We start from the raw sequence: 21,368 nt of genomic DNA, 5'->3' as shown, positions 1-21,368 counted from the left end.
GTTTTACACACCTGAAGATTGTGCCTTAGGTAAAGGCAAAGCTGCAGTGTCAGAATGACATGGTCATTGAAATTAAGCAGACCATCTGTCCATTCCTGATAACGGTAGATCATGTGGCATTCAGTACACCTTCTGTTGTAAGTAGAGCTGTCTGTAATGGACATACGGATATAAATTAGGACATTAAATCAGCTGTATATGATTAATCAAACGATTAATGTCCATGCACATTGTCCTTTTATAAACTAAATAAACTAAAGGATGCATTTAACTTACTTTGGATTACACCATTCATGCCAACTATTCTGGCTTTGTCTGTGATGTGCGAGACTGCCTCCAATTTGGGATTGCCTGAACAGAGCTTGCATGTCGTTTCAGTTGGAATCAACTTTGAAGGGTAATCCGTCGAACCTCAAACAGTTTCCATTTTAAACTCAATTGAACTAATTCATTTACACAAATATTTTAATAAGTGCTAAGCTAGCTACATGGCCTGCAACAACTACGCAACGAAACATCGCTAGCTAACGTTAGCTAAATGCTTAGAGCCACTTGACATTTCGAATGTATTTTCTCCATATCGGTAACAGTTATACCCACGCTCGCTGGATTCTTCGATACATTGTTTGATATACAACATTAAATAAAACCTTAAAAAAGACAACTAACCTTTTAAAGTATCTTCTTACCATTTGTCGCAGTATCTTCTACTTCTTCTTTCCGTTTTATGGCGGATTGCAATCTTATAAACAACACGAAGAAGACCAACGTCCGGTTTTCTGTCAACCGCGGAGGTCATGTGATGGTCCTGGCAACTGCGGAGGTGCCTATTGCGGAGGTCCGCCATCTTGTCTGCAGCCAGATGCATCTCAGACAGAAAGACCTCGAGCTGCTTGCCTCCGCCCATAAACCTCTCACGTTGTTTTACCATGCTACTGCCTGATGCCATGGTTCACCCTTTTGATGTCCCCATGGCCGATGCTATTCTCGTGGCCGATGTTGCCCCTTCCAACGTGTAACTGGTCTCTGCTCCAGCTGGGACTACTCCTGCTGCAATTGCTGCTCTGGTTGCTGCTCTGGTCCCGCTGCCACCGCAGGTCCTCCTGCATGGGTCGCCCTGCGCTGTTATCCCTGGCATTCAGCCAGGTTGGTCACTCCCGGTCCCAATGCAGCTTCCTCAGGCTGACAACATTCACCCCCACCCCAAGACTGTACCTGGCAGTGCTGTCAATCAGTCCTCCACTCCTCTCTCCCCCCTCCACTACCTTGATCATTGGGGACTCCATAGTCCGAAACGTCCTGTAGCAAGGCTGTGGCCACGAGGGTTTGAGATGGAGGGACTGACACAAGGTAGGCGGTGTAACAGAGGCATCATTTATAGTTTTCGGAACCAGTCTTTTTACTGTGTATGGGCTGGTGCGCTCAGGTGCTAGAGCCCCTCTCTGGCTGTCTCCTTTCACAGCCATTGCAGTCTCTCTCTCTCTCTCACTCTCTCATGCATGTGTGTCAGTTTGTCCAGGACCCAGCTTCACTGCAGAATATAAAAAGCAGTTTCTTAGTTGGCACACCTGATGGGTTGGCTTTCCCGCGACCCACGCCCCCTCTCTCTCTCTGCTTGCAGCCAAGGCTAAACCACACTACCACACATCTGTTTTGTAAATGTGTTCATGTGCTGCTTTCCTGTAGCCACTACTCCTGACATCCTGGAGAAGCTCCCAGGACTCTTTGATTCATTTCCAACAGTTGTGAGAGTAATAGTCCATGTCGGCTCCAATGACACTGCCTGTCAGCAGTTCGAGTTGACAAAAGTGGATTTTATCTGTCTTTTTATAATCTCCTAAACAGCTGTGGGAAAAACTACTTTTATTTCTGGCCCAATTCCCACACTGGGTCGCGGTGTGGGGCATTTTAGCATAATTCTCAGCCTTCATACCTGGCTAGAGTCTGTGAATATAGCACACAGCATTAGTATTATTCACAACTTCGACTTGTTCTTGGCGCACACCTCTCTGTGTAGAAGAGATGGTCTTCACCTGAACATGCTAGGTAGTCACATGCTTGGTGCTAATTTATTATTGTTATTATAATTATTATTATTATTATTTCTTTCACGTTTCCTGTTTTACATCCTGTAGAGCCGGGTCCAACTATGGACCTGAGGCACTATAGGGCAGATGTCACTTGATTGACAGTACTCGTCGTAATATGTGGGCTGTTCCAAGTAGGGCGATCTTCTGGACTGCACTGATGTTGATGTTTCCTGGGATATGGTTGGTGAACTTTTCCATTCCCTTCTTCATGAGTCCTAGAGCTCCGATGACCACTGGTGTTGTTTCGGTCTTCATTCACCACATCCTGTTGATTTCAATCTCCAGGTCTTTGTACTTGGTTATTATTATTATTATTATTGTTGTTGTTATTGTTATTATTGTTGTTGTTATAAAGGGGTTAAGCAATAAGAATCATGAGACATTCTCTGTAAAGGGAGGACCATGTAAATCTCAAGTCCAAACATGAAAAGAAAAGTACCTCAAATTAGAATAAGGCTTCGACGTTGCAGCGGCAAAAGGAGGACTAAGGTATAGGGCTGTGATTTTCTGCAGTTTAAATCATTTTTTTAGCTTTGATCATCGGAGTGCTTTTAAAAAATTTAGTCGTAGCTGCTTTGGGAAATAAGTGCAATGAATAAAGTACTTAAAACTAGTAAAGTGGACTAGTTGAAATTCCAAGTAATAAACAACTTTTAGTGGCGGGCGGTGCTACGTCACTCATGCATTTGTGTGTGTGAAACAAAGAACTAAATACACATATGTTGAGTTTGCATGTGTTTTTCTGAACACAATTTACCCTTGTGACTTTATCAAAAAGACATGCATGTTAGGGTTAATACTCCTGCCTGTGCCCCTGAGCAAGACAATGGAAAGAAGAACTGGAGTTGGTCATTGTAACCTGTACAATGACAAAAATAATGCGGCTTTCTAAATAGAATAAAGTGGCTTCCGTTATGGTTCAAAATGTATGTTTGTTTTTTAACAAAATGTGCACAGTATATTTCATCAAAAGTGTGCCTGAAGCTAGCTCATATGTGTATGAGCAGGGCCACTCTGCTGGCCTCAGGTAGGCCTCTCAGGTCTGGCCTGTGCTGCTGATAGCGCTGTGCACTTTGGCTCTTCGTGGCGTTGCCTCTCAGACACAGTTTAGCAACAGCTCAGCCAGCCTGCATTATTCATACAGGAGCAAGCCTGCAGATAGGGTTACCCCAAGGCAGTATAGCTAATACATTAAGGTACCCTTTGTAAGAAGTTTAACTGGTGATACACACACACACACACACACACACACACACACACACACACACACACACACACACACACACACACACACACACACACACACACACACACACACACACACACACACACACACACACACACCCTGGATATAACCAGGCCTTGGGCAGGGGTGAACAGAGGACGAATGAAGTGGCAGTAACCAGAGAGAGAGAAAGAAGGTTGTAGCAGGACACAAAAGTGAGATGACGTTGATGTGGAAGGCTATGCATGCACATGAACACGCCCACAGGGGAGGATACCCCTGAAGGCCAGGGCTCACAGACTCACACAGATGCACACACATTGGCTCTCCTTGTGGGGGAACATCCTGCCAAAGCTGGTGCTGTGGCCAAGAATAGGATTCATTGCTGGACTCATAGCACAGAGCAACAATGGGAGACACACAAAGGACTACACGGACACTGTCACCGGGATAGCAAGGTCCTTGTTTCACCCCGTGACACTGGGAAGTTTTTAACAACCCTATAAAAAAAGACCTTTATTGGGATTTTACTCCGAAATTTTACCGTGGTGGATAATGCATGTTGCATGAGGTGAAATGCATTTATTAAGGACCGCAGTGATGAACAAGTGAGTTGGCCAGATGCAACAAGTGGGTAATATTGTCAAACAATGTGAAACAATGACAGCGATATTTTTCATAAGAAAAGTTTCTTAGCATTAAACCTTTTTTATTAAATTTTGCTCTCAGACACAGTCGCATCTCTTTTTACAAACAGACAACAGTTCTTTTGCTGACGCATGAAGAAGTTGTGTAACGCGAGCGAGTGCTGATGGCTGAGATTCTGACTCCATTAGAAGTTTGTGTTTTGGAGGCCTGTGGTTTGGGTCTGTGTCAGTCTACATTATACAACAACCAACTCGGGAACCAGACGGGGTTCCATCGTGTTTTCCTTTGATGTCACATAGAACAGATCAGATGGAGGAAGAAGATAGAAGGAAAGACTGGATGAAAAAAAATAGAGGAATAGAGGATGTTGCTGCAGTCTGGATTAACACTCCTTCTCAAACGGGTTGATATCAATGCTGACGCTAATACCCAACTGGGTACTGGGCCTTATGAGTCTTATTTTAGAGTGGTTCCAATATTGAGACAACATGCCACCTAAGAAGGGTGACCCAAAATCAGCTGCCAAGACGGGCAAGGCAGAGGAGACAAAGGGAGGGAAGGATGATAAGAAAGGAGGTAAAGATGACAAGAAAGGGGGGAAGAAAGCAGAGGAGCCACCAACTAAAGGGAAAGGTAAGGATGATGGGAAAAAGGGAAAGGGGAAGAAACCTGTCAGTGAGTCAGAGAAAGCGGAAGAGGATATGAAAAGTGGGGAAAAACATCAGGGTGAACAAAGTAAGGAAGAGGCGGTAAGCAAGAAACAAACCCAGATTGACAAAGGTAAAGGGAAAGTGGCCCTGAAAGGAGCCAAGGCCATGATGGGCTTTGCTGCTAAGGGACGAAAGAAGAACTTAACAAAAGGACAACAGCCAACAGATAAGAAAAAACCCATGAGAAATCTTAAAACCACATCCCGTCTCTTCCTTCGACTCTCCAAGAAGAAGAAACCACCTTCCAGTGCTAAAAATAATCTAGGTACCACTAAAATATTTCCTGGATTTGGGGGAAAGCCCAAATCTGCACTTCCTGATGACAAAAAGGGACTGGGAGGAAAGTTCAAAGGCATGTTTGGCTATAAGAAGACAGAGAAGTCAGGGTTTAAGAGTAAAAGTCGGGTGTTAGGGCGGATAGCAGGGGCCACTAACTGGCTGATAGGGAAGTTTCTGGCTGCTAAGGGCCAGGGTCAGTTGGGTGTGCGTGCAGGAAGGTTGGGTAGCAGGCAACTGTCATTTGCAAACAGGGACTCCAGGGGGAGACTAAGAGGTCATTATAACAATGCCTATGAGTATGACGAGGAAGAGTATGGATATGAGCAAGATTATTATGAGCCTAGGGGCCTCTTTAGGCAACATATCACTCATGACCCATATAACATCTATGGAGCAGAAATGGATTACTATTATGATGATGAGGACAACCAATGGGAAGATGAATATGGTTACTACGATGATGAAGGTAACTTTTACTATGATGATGAATTTTATGATTACGAGGAAATGGATTATTATGGTTACCCCTACAGATACTATGGTGAAGAGTACGGTGATTCTTACATGGATGAAGAACTGGAATATTACTATGGGGATGATGGAATGCTTTATGCAATAGAGGCAGACCCATATTTATATTATGGTGATGGATTCAATGGGTTCTATAACCAGAATGACCCAGAGCTGTATGGTGATTATTTTGAAAACCAGATTGGATATAACTTTGGGATGTCAGACTCGCATGGAATGATGTATATGGGTTATGATGCTGATTCAGCTATGTACAATGACGCCATGTTGGGGTATACGGACCCTGCTGCTATGTATCATCCCTACCAACAACCTTTCCCAATTGAGGCTGGACGTATTCCAGAGGCAGTCGGACTGGCATATGAACAGGAGCAGCTGTCTTACCCTTTGGTTGACACTGGTGTGGCAGACCATTTCAGAGTCCCCAGGCCTCAAGTTAGACTATTTGGGAAAGAAAGACTGGATGTGGAGTATCTACCCCCTCCTCCTGCTCCTCATTCTCATCCCTCTTCCCCTTTCCCTCCATCTGCCTCTCCCAATCTGACCCTAAATGACCTCGATATGATGTCAGATATACAATGTGAGCAGCCCCTCCCTTTCTATCCCCCCACCCTTCCTCAATATTCCCCCCCCATGAACCAACAGACACCACTCATTCCTAGACGAGCCCCCTCTCCAACAGCTATGATTAACCTCCAACAGGCCCACTCTCCTCAGCCTATTTACCCTCCTCTTTCTATCTCAACCAGTCCCCTCTCCTGCTCTCCCATCCCACCTTGGGCTACATCCCCCATGTACCATCCCTCCCTCTCACAAAACTCTCACTCATATCATATGGGGCAGATGTCACCAATTGTCCCACCAGTACAGCCACAGATGCCTACACCATTACACTCACCGATGCATTCACCGGTGCCTTTGAGGCGAACGAGCCCCCATCTTTCTCCACAACTTTCAATGAGGCCAAGAAACCCAGCAAGAGTATCATCTCCACCACAAAGAATGGAAGTCCATAAAGACGTCTACCATGACCCTTACATTTCACCTCATTTACCCAGGAGAGGGCTCACCTCTCGGGCATCAGCAGCAGGCCAGAGGCCTCCTTCCCCACTGGGCAGGCGGAGAGCGCCTAGCCTTCCCTCTTCTCCACAAGCTTGCAGGAGAGGGATATCAGTGAGAGATCAGCCTTCTCTCCCTATGAGGAAGCCTTCTCTCCTCATGAGGAAGAGAGATATCGGGCCAGACAGGTTCTCTTCAAATGCTCAGCCCCATTCACCACTATTCAGTCCTCCAGCTTCACCCCGTGGATCACTGAGAAAGGGAGCAAGCCCCCCTCTCTCACCCAGACACTCTTTCAGACAGCAGCCTCCACCAGACGCAGTACCCCTGCCATCTAGAAAACCCCATCTGTTTGGAGGAAGAAAACACATGTCTACCATGACACGCTCATCATCACCTCTCCTGCCTTCCCCTCAAAGGCATAGCCCCTCTCTGGAAGATAGACCTCGGTCACCCCCTCAAGCCTTTCGTCCCTCCTCCCCGCATCGCCCCTTGTCTCCCTCCTCCTCTTCACGAATTGCCAGCCGCCCACTTCCTTCCCGCTCCAATACTCGTAGGCTCAGAGGTGGTGGAGGTCGGGGTCATGTGCCCATGGGAGCTGTCAAGCCCTCCCCGGCTAACCCTTACCTGCAGAGACACAGCAGACATGGACCCCCTATCACCCAAAATGTTGCCCCATTTAGGGCCTCAATCCAAAGTAGCCGAGGCCCCTCCCAGAGTGGGGGTGCATCCACCCCCCGTATGTCAACCCGGACAGTGTCCCAGCCCAGGGGATTAAGGGAGTCCAAACGATTTGGAAACCCTCAAGGAGGCTTTCACAGGCCTGTAGGAAGGGGGCAGCCACTGGTACGTATGCCCAGGAACCAACCCTCTCTTCCAGGTAGGCAGTCATTTAGAACCCATGCCTCAGCACCCACTGTCTCTCCACAGCTCTCTATAAAACAGATGGGTCCCTCATCTCAACAGCCTTCGATGCGCAGATTCCGGAGTAGACCTTCATCTCCACAACTATTGCAGCATAATTCACCACTACCGGTGCATGCACAATCACCTTTGCATCCCCTTCCTCGCCCAGCCTCCCCCTTGCCCCCCAGGGCCATGAGTCCCCAGAGTCTGGGGCCAGTATCTGTCCAATCCCCGACAAATCACCCTCATCTCCTTCCTGGCGCTTCTCAGGGTATCACTCAATACGATTATACAATGATGGAGCCAGAACCATCACCCTTGCTTACAAATGCCTTACAGAACTCTCAGGTTAGAGGTGCTAATTTGTCTCCTTCTAACCCCCTTCCCGCTCCTCCATATTGCTTTGCTGCTAATTCCACCCACTTACAGAGACCTCCCTCCCCTTATATGCAGAATGAAATGTACCCCCAAAACCTCCCTTCTAATCCTCCCTCATCACCCTATCTGGGGAAGGCGTTGCAGAACCCTTACTCGCAGAATGCTAATTATACCTCATCTCTACAAATTGGTCCCCTCCCTATACAAAGTGGACAAGTGGTAATGTCAGCTGATGGACAGGTTGGTCAGCCAATAGTCCCTGGTTCATCTCCGGATTTAACCAGTGCTCTGATGCAGAACCCCAGCCTGCGTAGTGCCTCCTACGCCTCGCCACTGCAGCGAAACGCTAACCTCTACACCCCTGTCCTCTCACCTATTCAGACAGCAACACCTCCTACACTCGCTAACACCTCCACCCCACGCCTATCCTCCAGCATGCTGTCCTCCCAGCTACGTAATACATCCTTTGCCTCACCCCTTCAGCGGCACCTCTCCCCCTTTTCCCCTGCCTCTCCCATCCCTCCTCCTATGGCCCGTCAACAACAGACAGGAGTAAGAATATCAACTCCACTCCTGTCTGGTGCACTGAGAAGCTCCCAAGTGCAGAGGACAACGCCGAGGCTTCCAGATGGTTCTCTGATGATGCCCCAGGGTTCTGTTGAGCCCACAGATGCAGCTGATGGTGCTGCTGACATCAGTGGTGGTGGTAACATTTCACCCTCCATGCTGTCCAGTGCACTAAAGAACCCTAATCTGCGTCAGGCTAACTACCGAATACCTGATGGCTCACTGATGACCAGGATTGAACCTGATGAGCCTTCCACAGTCCCCCTGCCTCTCTCACCCTCCTCCTCCATGCTGTCCACTGCGCTACTAAATCCAAGTATGAGACAAGCTACATATCGTTTGCCTGATGGCACACTGGTAAACACCACGGAACCCATTCCTGCACCCTCCCCCTCCTCACCTATGCTTTGCTCTGCATTGTTAAACTCCAATGTACGTAGAGCTACATATAAGTTGCCGGATGGAACGTTGGTTACAAGGAACGAACCAGCACCCGAGCCCACCTTCCCCCCCTCTTCCATGCTTTCCTCTGCTCTCCTAAATGCTGATGTCCGTAAGGCTCGTTACCAATTGCCGGATGGGTCGCTTCTCACCCGACCAGGGGAGGAGGGACAGACAGGTGATAATTTGGAATCGTCTCTCTCTTCACCAATGCTCTCCAGCGCCCTTCTCAAAACAGACATCCGTAAGGCAAACTACCGTCTCCCTGATGGCTCCACACTGCTGTCACAAAACCAAGCCCAGGCCACATCCTCTGCCTCTGCCTTCGGGCCTCTTCTATCTGGTGCTCTGTTAAACACCAGTGTACGCGGTGCCTCCTACAGACTCCCAAACACATCCATTCTGAGACAGCCGGGTTCGTCCGAGGCCCCTGTGTCACGTTCTTTTGACCTCTCCAATGCTTTGCAAAACCGGAACCTCAGATCTGCCACCTACCGCTTACCAAGTGGAGCTTTGATGACCCGTTCACAGCCTGTTACTGAACCCCGTTCTCTTGACCTCTCCAGTGCCTTGTCAAAGAACCCAAACCTCCGTGGGGCAAATTACCGTCTGCCTGATGGTACTCTTGTAACCAAGCCCGGTGCCCCTAAAGCCACTGAACCCCGAACTTTTGACCTCTCCAATGCCCTGCAGAACCCTAACCTCCGTGGGGCTTCTTACCGTCTATCTTCCTCATATGCTGTAGTGACACCCCAAGTCCAGGGCTCTGAACCCGGGAAGCACTGGGCACAGGGTACTGGGAGAGAGGGCTTAGAACTGGGGCAGGAGGGCTCAGAATTGGGGCAGGAGGACATTTGGGGAGCGGAGAGGGTTCTTCCTCATGGGACAGTGCAGAACCTCAACAAGTGGTCCATGTATCGAGACGAGGAGCTGCTGGACCCACAGGGCTTGATGGAACAGAGATCCCCGGGACAGGGACAGGAACCAGGGGAGTGGATTCCCAGCAGAGAGGGGGAACCACAGGGTCATTGGTATGATAAGGTAAAAGTTCTTGGTTTATGGGGGATGTAATGCTATGAGGTGTATTCTGGCACTATAAGTAAGTAAATAATGGTCACAAGGCAGTGCATGCAAATAAAATACAACTCCAAAAAAGCAAAGCATGAATGAAGAGAATGAAGTATGAAGACAAAATATATGGGACAAAATATACAGAAACAAAACTATACTTACAGTACATGTTAAAGTGACGGGACTTTAAACGCGTTAACGATAACAAAATACACTACTACTACTTTCGGCTGCTCCCGTTAGGGGTCGCCACAGCGGATCATCCGTTTCCATTTCTTCCTGTCTTCTGCATCTTCCTCTGTCACACCAGCCACCTGCATGTCTTCCCTCACCACATCCATAAACCTCCTCTTTGGCCTTCCTCTTCTCCTCTTCCCTGGCAGCTCCATATTCAGCATCCTTCTCCCAATGTACTCAGCATCTCTCCTCCACACATGTCCAAGCCATCTCAATCTTGCCTCTCTTGCTTTGTCTCCAAACCGTCCAACCTGAGCGGTCCCTCTAATATAATCGTTCCTAATCCTGTCCTTTTTCGTTACTCCCAGTGAAAATCTTAGCATCTTCAACTCTGCCACCTCCGGCTCCGCCTCCTGTCTTTTCGTCAGTGCCAATGTCTCCACACCATATAACATAGCTGGTCTCACAACCATCTTGTAAACTTTCCCTTTAACTCTTGCTGGTACCCTTCTGTCGCAAATCACTCCTGACACACTTCTCCACCCACTCCACCCTGCCTGCACTCTCTTTTTCACCTCTCTACTGCACTCCCCGTTACTTTGGACAGTTGACCCCAAGTATTTAAACTCAAATGCCTTTGTCACCTCTACTCCTTGCATCCTGACCATTCCACTGTCCTCTCTCTCATTCACGCATAGGTATTCCGTCTTGCTCCTACTGACTTTCATTCCTCTTCTCTCCAGTGCATACCTCCACCTCTCCAGGCTCTCCTCAACCTGCACCCTACTCTTGCTACAGATCACAATGTCATCCGCGAACATCATCGTCCATGGAGACTCCTGCCTGATCTTGTCCGTCAACCTGTCCATCACCATTGCAAACAAGAAAGGGCTCAGAGCCGATCCTTGATGTAATCCCACCTCCACCTTGAACCCATCTGTCATTCCAACCGCACACCTCACCATTGTCACACTTCCCTCATACGTATCCTGCACCACTCCTACATACTTGTCTGCAACTCCTGACTTCCTCATACAATACCACACCTCCTCTCTCGGCACTCTGTCATAAGCTTTCTCTAAATCTACAAAGACACAATGCAACTCTTTCTGGCCTTCTCTATACTTCTCAATCAACATTCTCAAAGCAAACATCGCATCTGTGGTGCTCTTTCATGGCATGAAACCATACTGCTGCTCGCTGATCATCACCTCTCCTCTTAACCTAGCTTCTATTACTCTTTCCCAAATCTTCATGCTGTGGCTGATCAACTTTATACCTCTGTAGTTGTTACAGTTCTGCACATCGCCCTTGTTCTTGAAAATCGGTACCAGTATGCTTCTTCTCCACTCCTCAGGCATCCTCTCACTTTCCAGGATTGTGTTAAACAATCTAGTTAAAACTCCACTGCCATTTCTCCTAAACATCTCCATGCCTCCACAGGTATGTCATCACGACCAACTGCCTTTCCACTCTTCATCCTCTTCATAGCTGCCCTCACTTCCTCCTTGTTAATCCACTGAACTTCCTGATTCACTATCCCTACATCATCCAACCTTCTCTCTCTCTCATTTTCTTCATTCATCAGCCCCTCAAAGTATTCCTTCCACCTTCTTAGCACACTCTCCTCGCTTGTCAGCACATTTCCATCTCTATCCTTGATCGCCCTAACTTGCTGCACATCCTTTGCAGCTTGGTCTCTCTGTCTAGCCAATCGGTACAAGTCCTTTTCTCCTTCCTTAGTGTCTAACCTGTCATACAACTCACCATTCGCCCTTTCCTTTGCCTTTGCCACCACTCTCTTTGCTTTACGCTGCATCTCCTTGTACTCCTGTCTACTTTCTTCATCTCTCTTACTATCCCACTTCTTCTTTGCCAACCTTTTCCTCTGTATAATTTGCTGTACTTCCTCATTCCACCACCAAGTCTCCTTGTCTTCCTTCCTCTGTCCTGATGACACACCAAGTACCTTCCTAGCTGTCTCCCTCACTATTGCTGCAGTGGTTGTCCAGCCATCTGGCAACTCTTCACTACCACCCAGTGCCTGTCTTAACTCCTGCCTAAACTCCACACAACAGTCTTCCTTCTTCAACTTCCACCATTTGATCTTCGGCTGTGCCTTCACTCGCTTCCTCTTCTTGGTCTCCAAAGTCATCCTACAGACCACCATCCGATGCTGCCTAGCTACGTTCTCCCCTGTCACCACCTTGCAGTCTCCAATCCCTTTTAGATGGCGCCTTCTACATAAGATATAGTCCACCTGTGTGCACTTTGCTCCACTCTTGTATGTCACCCTGTGTTCCTCCCTCTTCTTGAAATATGTATTCACCACAGCCATTTCCATCCTTTCGCAAAATCGACCACCATCTGTCCTTCCACATTTCTCTTCTTGACTCCATACCTTCCCATCACCTCTGTTCCCTTTACCAACATGTCCATTGAAGTCCGCTCCAATCACCACTCTCTCCTCCTTGGGTACCCTCTCCACCATGTCATCCAACTCACTCCAGAATTCTTCTTTTTCATCCATCTCACACCCAACTTGCGGGGCATATGCGCTGATAACATTCAGCAATAAACCTTCAATTTCCAGCTTCATACTGATCACTCTGTCTGACACTCTCTTCACCTCCAGCACGCTCTTGACATACTCTTCCTTCAGAATTACCCCTACCCCATTTCTCCTCCCATTCACACCATGGTAAAAGAGTTTGAACCCACCTCCGATACTCCTGGCCTTACTCCCCTTCCACCTGGTCTCTTGCACACACAGTATGCCTACCTTTCTTCTTTCCATCATGTCAGCCAGCTCTCTCCCTTTACCAATCATAGTGCCAACATTCAAAGTTCCAACTCTCACCTCCACATGTCTACCCTTCCTCCTCTCTAGCTGCCTCTGGACATGCTTTCCCCCTCTCCTTCTCCTTTGCAAAACAGTAGCATAGTTTCCACCGACACCCTGCTGGTTAACAGTACCGGTGGCGGTCGTTGGTAACCCGGGCCTCGACCGATCCAGTATGTAAGTCTTATTTATGATCCGCATATTTGATTTGGTAAAGATTTTACACCGGATGCCCTTCCTGACGCAACCCTCCCCATTTGTCCGGGCTTGGGATCGGCGCTAAGGATGCACTGGTTTGTGCATCCTCAGTGGCTGGGTTGATAACAAAATACAATACCGTAAAATTATGTAATGCACTACTTTAGTCAGGGGAGGGAGCAAGGAAGGGGTCCTCCCTATAGTCCCTGGGTCCTATAGTCCCCGGGTCCTATGTTCCCTGCTTTGTATGAGACCGGGGAATATCGGACCTTTTTGTATACAGAGGGCCCTATATTCCCCACTTTTCCCCAAAAGGGTCCTATGTTCCCCGTTTTGTATGTGCAGGGGAACATAGGACCCTTTTTATAAAGAAAGGTCCTATGTTCCCTGGTCAGCAGGTTTGACGCTGTTTGGTGCAAAATGTGCATTTTCAATAATGCATTATTTAGGGCAGATTATTAAGAAGACAATGAATCATACGATTTCTATTTTTATATCACAAAAACGAATTCACAAAGTCCAGGTTGGCTAAAGTATGTGGAAACTTTCAACACTAAACTAATTTCAACTTATTAGGCTATAGCCTATATTTGGGCGCATAACCCACCCCGGTAGTTCGCTGATATTTATGCGTGAAATGTGTCACTTATCGAGGAAAATGCGCCTCGCCGAGTAGGTGAGCTGGCTCGTCTGTGTCTGAATGTAATATAGTAAGCCTATGTTCCTTGGACAATTGTACCCGGGCATAGCTCAGTCGGTAGAGCTCTCGCCTATGGATCGCAAGGTCGTGAGTTCGATCCCGGGTGCCGCCAACTCAGCGTATGAGTAGCACATTGTGCGAGAAGTGCTGGGAGCTGAGGATAGGTGTTGTGCTCCGTCCTCAGCAGTCCATCTCCCAGAGGTTTGCCGCATTGTACCAGGGATAGACTCCTGCGTAAGCTGGCTGATACCGACAATAGGCCAATTCCGAACCACTTCTTCTATGTTCCCTAGAAAGCCGTCGTTCCCATCATAACCACACCAGCTTATTGGGAAAAGCATCTGACAGATATTAGATAGAAACCATCTGCTCAGTAAGGCCCTTTAATAATCATAATTGTAATGATAATAATAATAATAATAACATAATAATAATGACAATAATAATAATAATAATAATAGCCTAATAATGATGATGATGATGATAATAATAATAATAATAATAATAATAATAATAATAATAACAATATAGCCTTATATTAGAAATGCTAAAAATTGGATAATTGAAATATTTATAATTATAAAGTAGGCTAATATAGCATGGTAATAACAATAAAATAATAACAATATCTGCCTGGTCTCTTAAGATTCTAAGATGCTGTATGCTACAGAAATAACGGGACATAGGCCTAGGCTAATGAATACGCCTTTTTGACAAAATATGAATGAAAGGCTAATCAACAACGCTAAAGCTGAATCACAAAACACATATTGCTCGAAAAATAATTTATAAATAGCCAAATGCACACATGATTTCGAGTTTGGAAATATTTAAAACTTGTCGTGGATGTGTGGTCATCTGCACGCAAGTTTCCTGGCGTTCTAAACCACATGATCAAAATTCACCAATGTCTAAACCGCCCGCCAACTTGCAACAATTTGCAACAATCGGTTGTTATCGGTGATAACTCGTGGACTCACTGTCATGTGCTTACTAGCCTACAAGAAGAAGAAAAAAGCCTTAACGTTAGGCTAGTTAGGCCTTGGAGATTTTTGTTTTAGACCATGCCTTTTCTGGGGGGCTTCTGCCATAGACCAACCCTTTTTCAGCCAAGCTTTTACTAGAAGCATTTTGTTATTAATAGCCTATTATCGGTGTTACTATTGATAGTATTATGCCTGTAATTGTTATTTGTTATTAGGCCTATTATCATTATTATTATTATTAGGCTGTTGTTATTGTTATTATTATTTATTATTATTATTGATATTATTACTATTACTATTCTTCTTCTTATTATTATTATTAAAGAAGAACATCAAAGGATGTAAGGTAGCACTCATCAAATGAAAAAAAAAGACACAATTCTCTATTTTACCATTTCATTGTTTGGCATCAGTCATTAACTTGGCCGGGTGGTCTTCTTCAGAAACCTTAATGACTGATGCCAAACAATAAAATGGTGAAATAGAGGACTGCCTCTGTTATTTTTTTTACCATTTGGTGAGTGTTACCTTACATCCTTTGATGTTCGTCTTTGATTCATGTTTTTGGTTTAGCACCTCCACAAGCCTTTAGTTTTTTGAGAGGAACATATTATTATTATTAGGCAATTAGCCTATTGTGTAAGGTAGGCGGCCCCCGTTGATGGATACTTTGTGCTGGTCCTAAATTCCAAGTCCTGGTCTAAGTTCTCTGCCTAAAAAGTTCATCATTAAAGTCTTTTTGAAAGAAAGTCTGCCAAGTGATTTAATATGGAAAACGAACTGCAAAGTAACACGAAAGTGGCTGAAGTGTCCAGTGCTGTGCAAGTTGAACTCTGAGCGAAGATGGAAATGGCTAGGTTATACTGGTAGGCGGGCCTACTGCAAGACAAACTTGCGTTGATTGCCGACTGTCCATGCTGAGCCGGAGAGCCAACTAACTAGGCCTACTGCAGTAAATATTGGTAAGAAATAACAATAAAGCAAATTACAGCCTCCTCTATAGGCCGAATTTGGATACGCACTCAAGGTGGCCTGCGATATACAACAGCCAACAATGGTAATACGGCCTAATTTAATCAGCGGAGGAATAGATTGTCGTAGCCTACAACTCAGCCATGACCCCAGTTTTTATTATTTTGGACCCGTTAAGGAAATAATTTGCAAAAAGGGTTCTAAGTTCCCCGGTTTGTTCCTCGATTGGCAATAGCGGGGAATATAGGACCCTTTATTTGGAAAAAGGTCCTATGTTCCCCTGGAAACCGCGGGGAATATAGGACCCTTTTTCCAAAAGAGGGTTCTATGTTCCCCGGTGTCTATTGCAACCGGGATTATAGGACCTTTTTAGGGGAAAACGGGGAATATGGGACCCTTTTTGGGGAACATAGGCCCGGGGAATATAGGACCCGGGGACTATAGGCACGCCCCCGAAAGGAAGCACTGGTGATGGTTGCAGACAAGACTAAGGAGTTTTTCTGTGTGTGTGTGTGTGTGTCTCTCTCTCTCTCTGAGTATGTATTCATATGCTTGATTTCGCAGCCTTGTGTATTGGGATATCACATGCATGTTTTGCACAGTACAAACATATTTCCCTTCACCTTGTGTATGTGTTTTATAGATGTACTCAATCCGAAGGCTGCCCACCATGGTTTACCGAGAGCAACGGGAGGAAGATGGAGTTGAAGACATGACACAACTTGAGTGAATAGCGCACACACACACACACACACACACACACACACACACACACACACACACACACACACACACACACACACACACACACACACACACATCTAGCCGCTCTAATATCCACAAAACACATTTTATATTCAAGACTTTGAATTGTTCACTTGATTTTTTCAGTCATACGGGAGAGGATTGGAACCACATGAAAAAAATTTGAGTTCTGATATTAATATAAAAAAAATCGCTTCTATGCACCCTATGCATTGCCTTTGTGCACTGCCTGTTGACACCTATGTCCTATCGGACTTGAACCTAGTTTTTTTGGCACTTACTTGCGTTGTCTCCTCCTGGTTAGATCCTTGCTTGTGTTGTATTAACTCGCAGATTACGTCGCTTTGGATAAAAGCGTCTGCAAAATGAAACTGTAAATTGTAATTGTAAATTTTCACTATTCCCAATCCAGAAGGGAGGTCTCTCTCTCAAAACCTGTTTTATGTGCGAGCCGAGGGGGCGGGGCCAGCTCTCTGCTATGGCGACTGACTGTCACGCAGACACGCGCGTACACGCAAGCCCACTCTAAAGGACAATGGCGGTGAGAACTAAACGGTCAAAAGTCTGGTTATACTTCACTAGAGTCGACGCTGACAATGCTAATTGTCACAAGAGCAACAAGTCTTTTGCATGTAAGGGCGGAAACACACGCAATCTTTCGAAACGCCTAGCGAAAGTGCATCAAATACAGGCGAAGAAATGCAGTTTTCAACTGCCTAGCTCGTAGTTCATTTCTCGTTGCCCCATCCACCTCAGGTATGTTATGTATGCTAGCAGCCTAGAGCCCACATGGAGCTAACTGAATTATACAAACGTTTTAATAATTAAAAGTAACACTCATTCAAGGCATGAGAAAATAACACAATTTTAATTCTGTTCTCATTTGTTTTTAAAAAAAATATCTTAAAAATAACAAAAAGAACCGATAAGAGGACAGTTAAAGTACCGGATCGAGCAGCAGTATCGGCAAAAAGTAGTACCGTTAAAATCTTAACAATACCCACACTAATATGCCAGTAGAGCGCTATATAGTAATTATACCAAGAATAAGTGTCATGTCTTGTACATTTAGCAGAAGTGCACCTTGGATTATCAAAAGGCATCATGGGAGATTCAAAGTACAAACTAGATTTACATTGCCATATACACTCACCGGCCACTTTATTAGGCACACCCGTCCAACTGCTCGTTAACGCAAATTTCTAATCAGCCAATCACATGGCAGCAACTCAATGCATTTAGGCATGTAGACATGGTCAGGACGATCTGCTGCAGTTCAAACCGAGCATCAGAATGGGGAAGAAAGGTGATTTAAGTGACTTTGAACGTGGCATGGTTGTTGGTGCCAGACGGGCTGGTCTGAGTATTTCAGAAACTGCTGATCTACTGGGATTTTCACGCACAACCATCTCTAGGGTTTACAGAGAATGGTCCGAAAAAGAGAACATATCCAGTGAGCAGCAGTTCTGTGGGCGAAAATGCCTTGTTGATGTCAGAGGTCAAAGGAGAATGGCCAGACTTGTTCGAGCTGATAGAAAGGCAACAGTAACTCAAATAGCCACTCATTACAACCGAGGTATGCAGAAGAGCATCTCTGAACGCACAACACGTCGAACCTTGAGGCAGATGGGCTACAGCAGCAGAAGACCACACCGGGTGCCACTCCTGTCAGCTAAGAACAGGAAACTGAGGCTACAATTCGCACAGGCTCACCAAAATTGGACAATAGAAGATTGGAAAAACGTTGCCTGGTCTGATGAGTCTCGATTTCTGCAGCGACATTCGGATGGTAGGGTCAGAATTTGGCGTGAACAACATGAAAGCATGGATCCATCCTGCCTTGTATCAACGGTTCAGGCTGGTGGTGGTGGTGTAATGGTGTGGGGGATATTTTCTTGGCACACTTTGGGCCCCTTAGTACCAATTGAGCATCGTGTCAACGCCACAGCCTACCTGAGTATTGTTGCTGACCATGTCCATCCCTTTATGACCACAGTGTTCCCATCTTCTGATGGCTACTTCCAGCAGGATGACGCGCCATGTCATAAAGCTCGAATCATCTCAGACTGGTTTCTTGAACATGACAATGAGTTCACTGTACTCAAATGGCCTCCACAGTCACCAGATCTCAATCCAATAGAGCACCTTTGGGATGTGGTGGACCGGGAGATTCGCATCATGGATGTGCAGCCGACAAATCTGCAGCAACTGCGTGATGCTATCATGTCAATATGGACCAAACTCTCTTGAGGAATGTTTCCAGTACCTTGTTGAATCTATGCCACGAAGGATTAAGGCAGTTCTGAAGGCAAAAGGGGTCCAACCCAGTACTAGCAAGGTGTACCTAATAAAGTGGCCAGTGAGTGTACTTGTATAACAGACACATCATTACCACAATTGAATATGTTAACCAGTACAGGTAGTAGAAGGGCACAATAGTTGTTTAATAGCATTGTAGCAGCCTAGTCAATGGAGTTGTAGTAGAAAGGAAATACCTTGTAGCGAAGGAAATGTCCAAAGCCTCAGCAAAGACTTGGGCATACTTTCTGGAGAGAAAAGGACGATCAAATATTCATCCAAAATTTAACAAAGATTTTTGCTGATGATATAAGGAGCAAATCTTTGCCTCTCATTTCTGTAGAGATACCTAACATACCTACTTACATCTGTTTTATTGTGTCTATACCTAGGGAGCTTCAAGAAGGTGCTGTGATGCTGAATTTAAAGAAAAGGTTTGAGAGGGAGCTGATATATGTAAGTCTTTGTGAAGCCTCCAGGTAACATCTATGCACTGTGGTCAGATTACACGAAATTTCTTTTATTCAACTGAGTTAATTGAATATGAGGGGTTGCATCCATTTTACAACCCTTCCTCTCTTCCTGTCTTTTTATTTCTTTCTCACTCTCTTTGCCATTCATTGTTTTCACTTTCTCATTCACTCTCTCTTCTTTTTCTTTTTTTCACAGACGTACATAGGCAGTATCCTGGTGTCTGTCAACCCCTATAAGATGTACAACATCTACGGGACAGATATGGTGTTGCAGTACAAGGGCCGTGCTCTCGGAGAGAACCCTCCGTAAGGTTTAGGCACACACACTGATCAGAAATCCAGCTTTCCCAGCAGACACGTTATTCTGAAGGATGCTCAGTAAAGTCAATAGCTTGCAGAAATCCGGAAAAACATCAGTAGCATCAGTAACTCCAAGATAAACCCCATTCTGCACTTGAATTTCATATTATGACTTTATATCTCATCTCTCTAGATTTCTGATTTGTTTTTTTTCCCTTTGCAGGCATCTGTTCGCCATAGCAAACACTGCCTACACCAAAATGATGGATGCCAAACACAACCAGGTCATCATAATCAGGTAAGAGACTGACGCTTTGAAATGTGAAATTTTTCCAGAACAAGTCCTACCTGACCGCACCCATTGAAATGAGTAACTGCAAAATCATTCATGTTTTGAATATTTGGAATTAGTTTTTGTCTTAAACAGGCCAGTGATAAAGTATTTAAGTGATGTTTGCTTGCCTGCTAATCTTCAGGATTGTAGCTTTTAACACCTGCATGAGGAAAGATCGCCCGGATGTTTAACACATCTGATCATGGTTACTGTTGAATTTGCTGATGACACGGCGATCATGGGTTTGATGCCAGATGATGATGAAACCAGCAACTGTGTGTGGGTAGATCAGTGTGTTGGTTGATGCAGGCCCAGTTTTCTTCATTTGAATACCAAGAAAACTAAAGAAATCATCTTTGATTTTAGGAATGAGAACCCCACCCACCAACAAATGAGTATCAATGGGGAGGGTGTTGAAGTGGTAGATGACTACAGATATTTAGGAACAATCATAGATGTTAAACTGTCATGGAATTCGAATACAGACACTATCTCTAAGAAAGGTCTGCAGTGTCTATATAATTCACGCGTAAACTGAGACAGTTTAGATTGGACATATTGGTCCTCTTCTATTGCTCCTTTGTGGCGAGCATGTTAACTTTTTGTTCTATTGCCTGGTATTTTTTATTGTCAGTGAATAGTAAAAATAAACTGCATAAGATAGTCAGTATGTCCCGTAAGATTACTGGACAACAGTAAATTTGCATGAAGATGACCTGTGTGTCCCAAGTGGTGAAGAAAGGACAGACAATTGGACCGTGTTACCATTAGGTTAACTGGTCAAACTGAATGTCACTATCAATATAATTTTCCTTCACTTGTGCAACAACAAAGCACCATCTTATCTTTTAACATTACAACTGACTGTAATTCTGCTCAGGGTTTTTAAAGGATGTTGTTGAGAAGCAACAACAACAACAGGCTAGTGGGCTTTTAGGATATCCAAGAAGCCTCTTGAAACATCTTAGACACAAAGTCAGTAAGGTTTCTATTCTCCGTTGGAATAGTGTTTTTAAATTCATGAGTGTCTGTCTGTGGTTAGTAAGCGAGCCAACTTAACCCAGAACAGTCCCTCACTCCTGTCAACCGACCCATCTGTCAAAGGCGCCTCACTCCCTGTCAAATCGATCTCCTGGAGGAGCATGCACACATACACACACACACAAACACACACACACACACACAATGAGACATGGATGTGGTTGCATATGCAAGAACACAATAAACCACTATATCCTAACACAGCTGCATCCAGGCCCCCCTTTTTTTTATTACAAATGCAGGTAAAGATGCATAAAAATAGCACAAACACACACAAGCACGCAAGCGCGCGCGCACACACACACACACACAATCAGACATGGATGTGGTTGCATATGCATGAACACAGTAAACCAATATATCCCAACACAGCTGCA

General features: G+C 45.4%; 1 protein-coding gene across 1 annotated transcript in view; it reads left to right on the top strand.

The window, feature by feature from the left end:
- Window positions 1-9,731: 9,731 nt before the first annotated feature.
- The window catches only part of myo15aa (myosin XVAa), a 93,355-nt gene continuing 81,718 nt past the window's right edge, over window positions 9,732-21,368 (top strand). Inside the window, exons 1-5 of the mRNA XM_056288347.1 lie at window positions 9,732-9,875; window positions 16,424-16,506; window positions 19,236-19,299; window positions 19,513-19,622; window positions 19,840-19,914. Coding sequence (XP_056144322.1) covers window positions 9,747-9,875; window positions 16,424-16,506; window positions 19,236-19,299; window positions 19,513-19,622; window positions 19,840-19,914 — 461 coding nt within the window. The 5' untranslated portion in view covers window positions 9,732-9,746. The remainder of the gene's footprint in view (window positions 9,876-16,423; window positions 16,507-19,235; window positions 19,300-19,512; window positions 19,623-19,839; window positions 19,915-21,368) is intronic.

The sequence above is a fragment of the Lampris incognitus genome, chromosome 10 (assembly GCF_029633865.1).
Source record: "Lampris incognitus isolate fLamInc1 chromosome 10, fLamInc1.hap2, whole genome shotgun sequence".
In the NCBI taxonomy this organism is placed as follows: Eukaryota; Metazoa; Chordata; class Actinopteri; order Lampriformes; family Lampridae; genus Lampris; species Lampris incognitus.
This window is presented reverse-complemented; position numbering and strand designations above follow the sequence as displayed.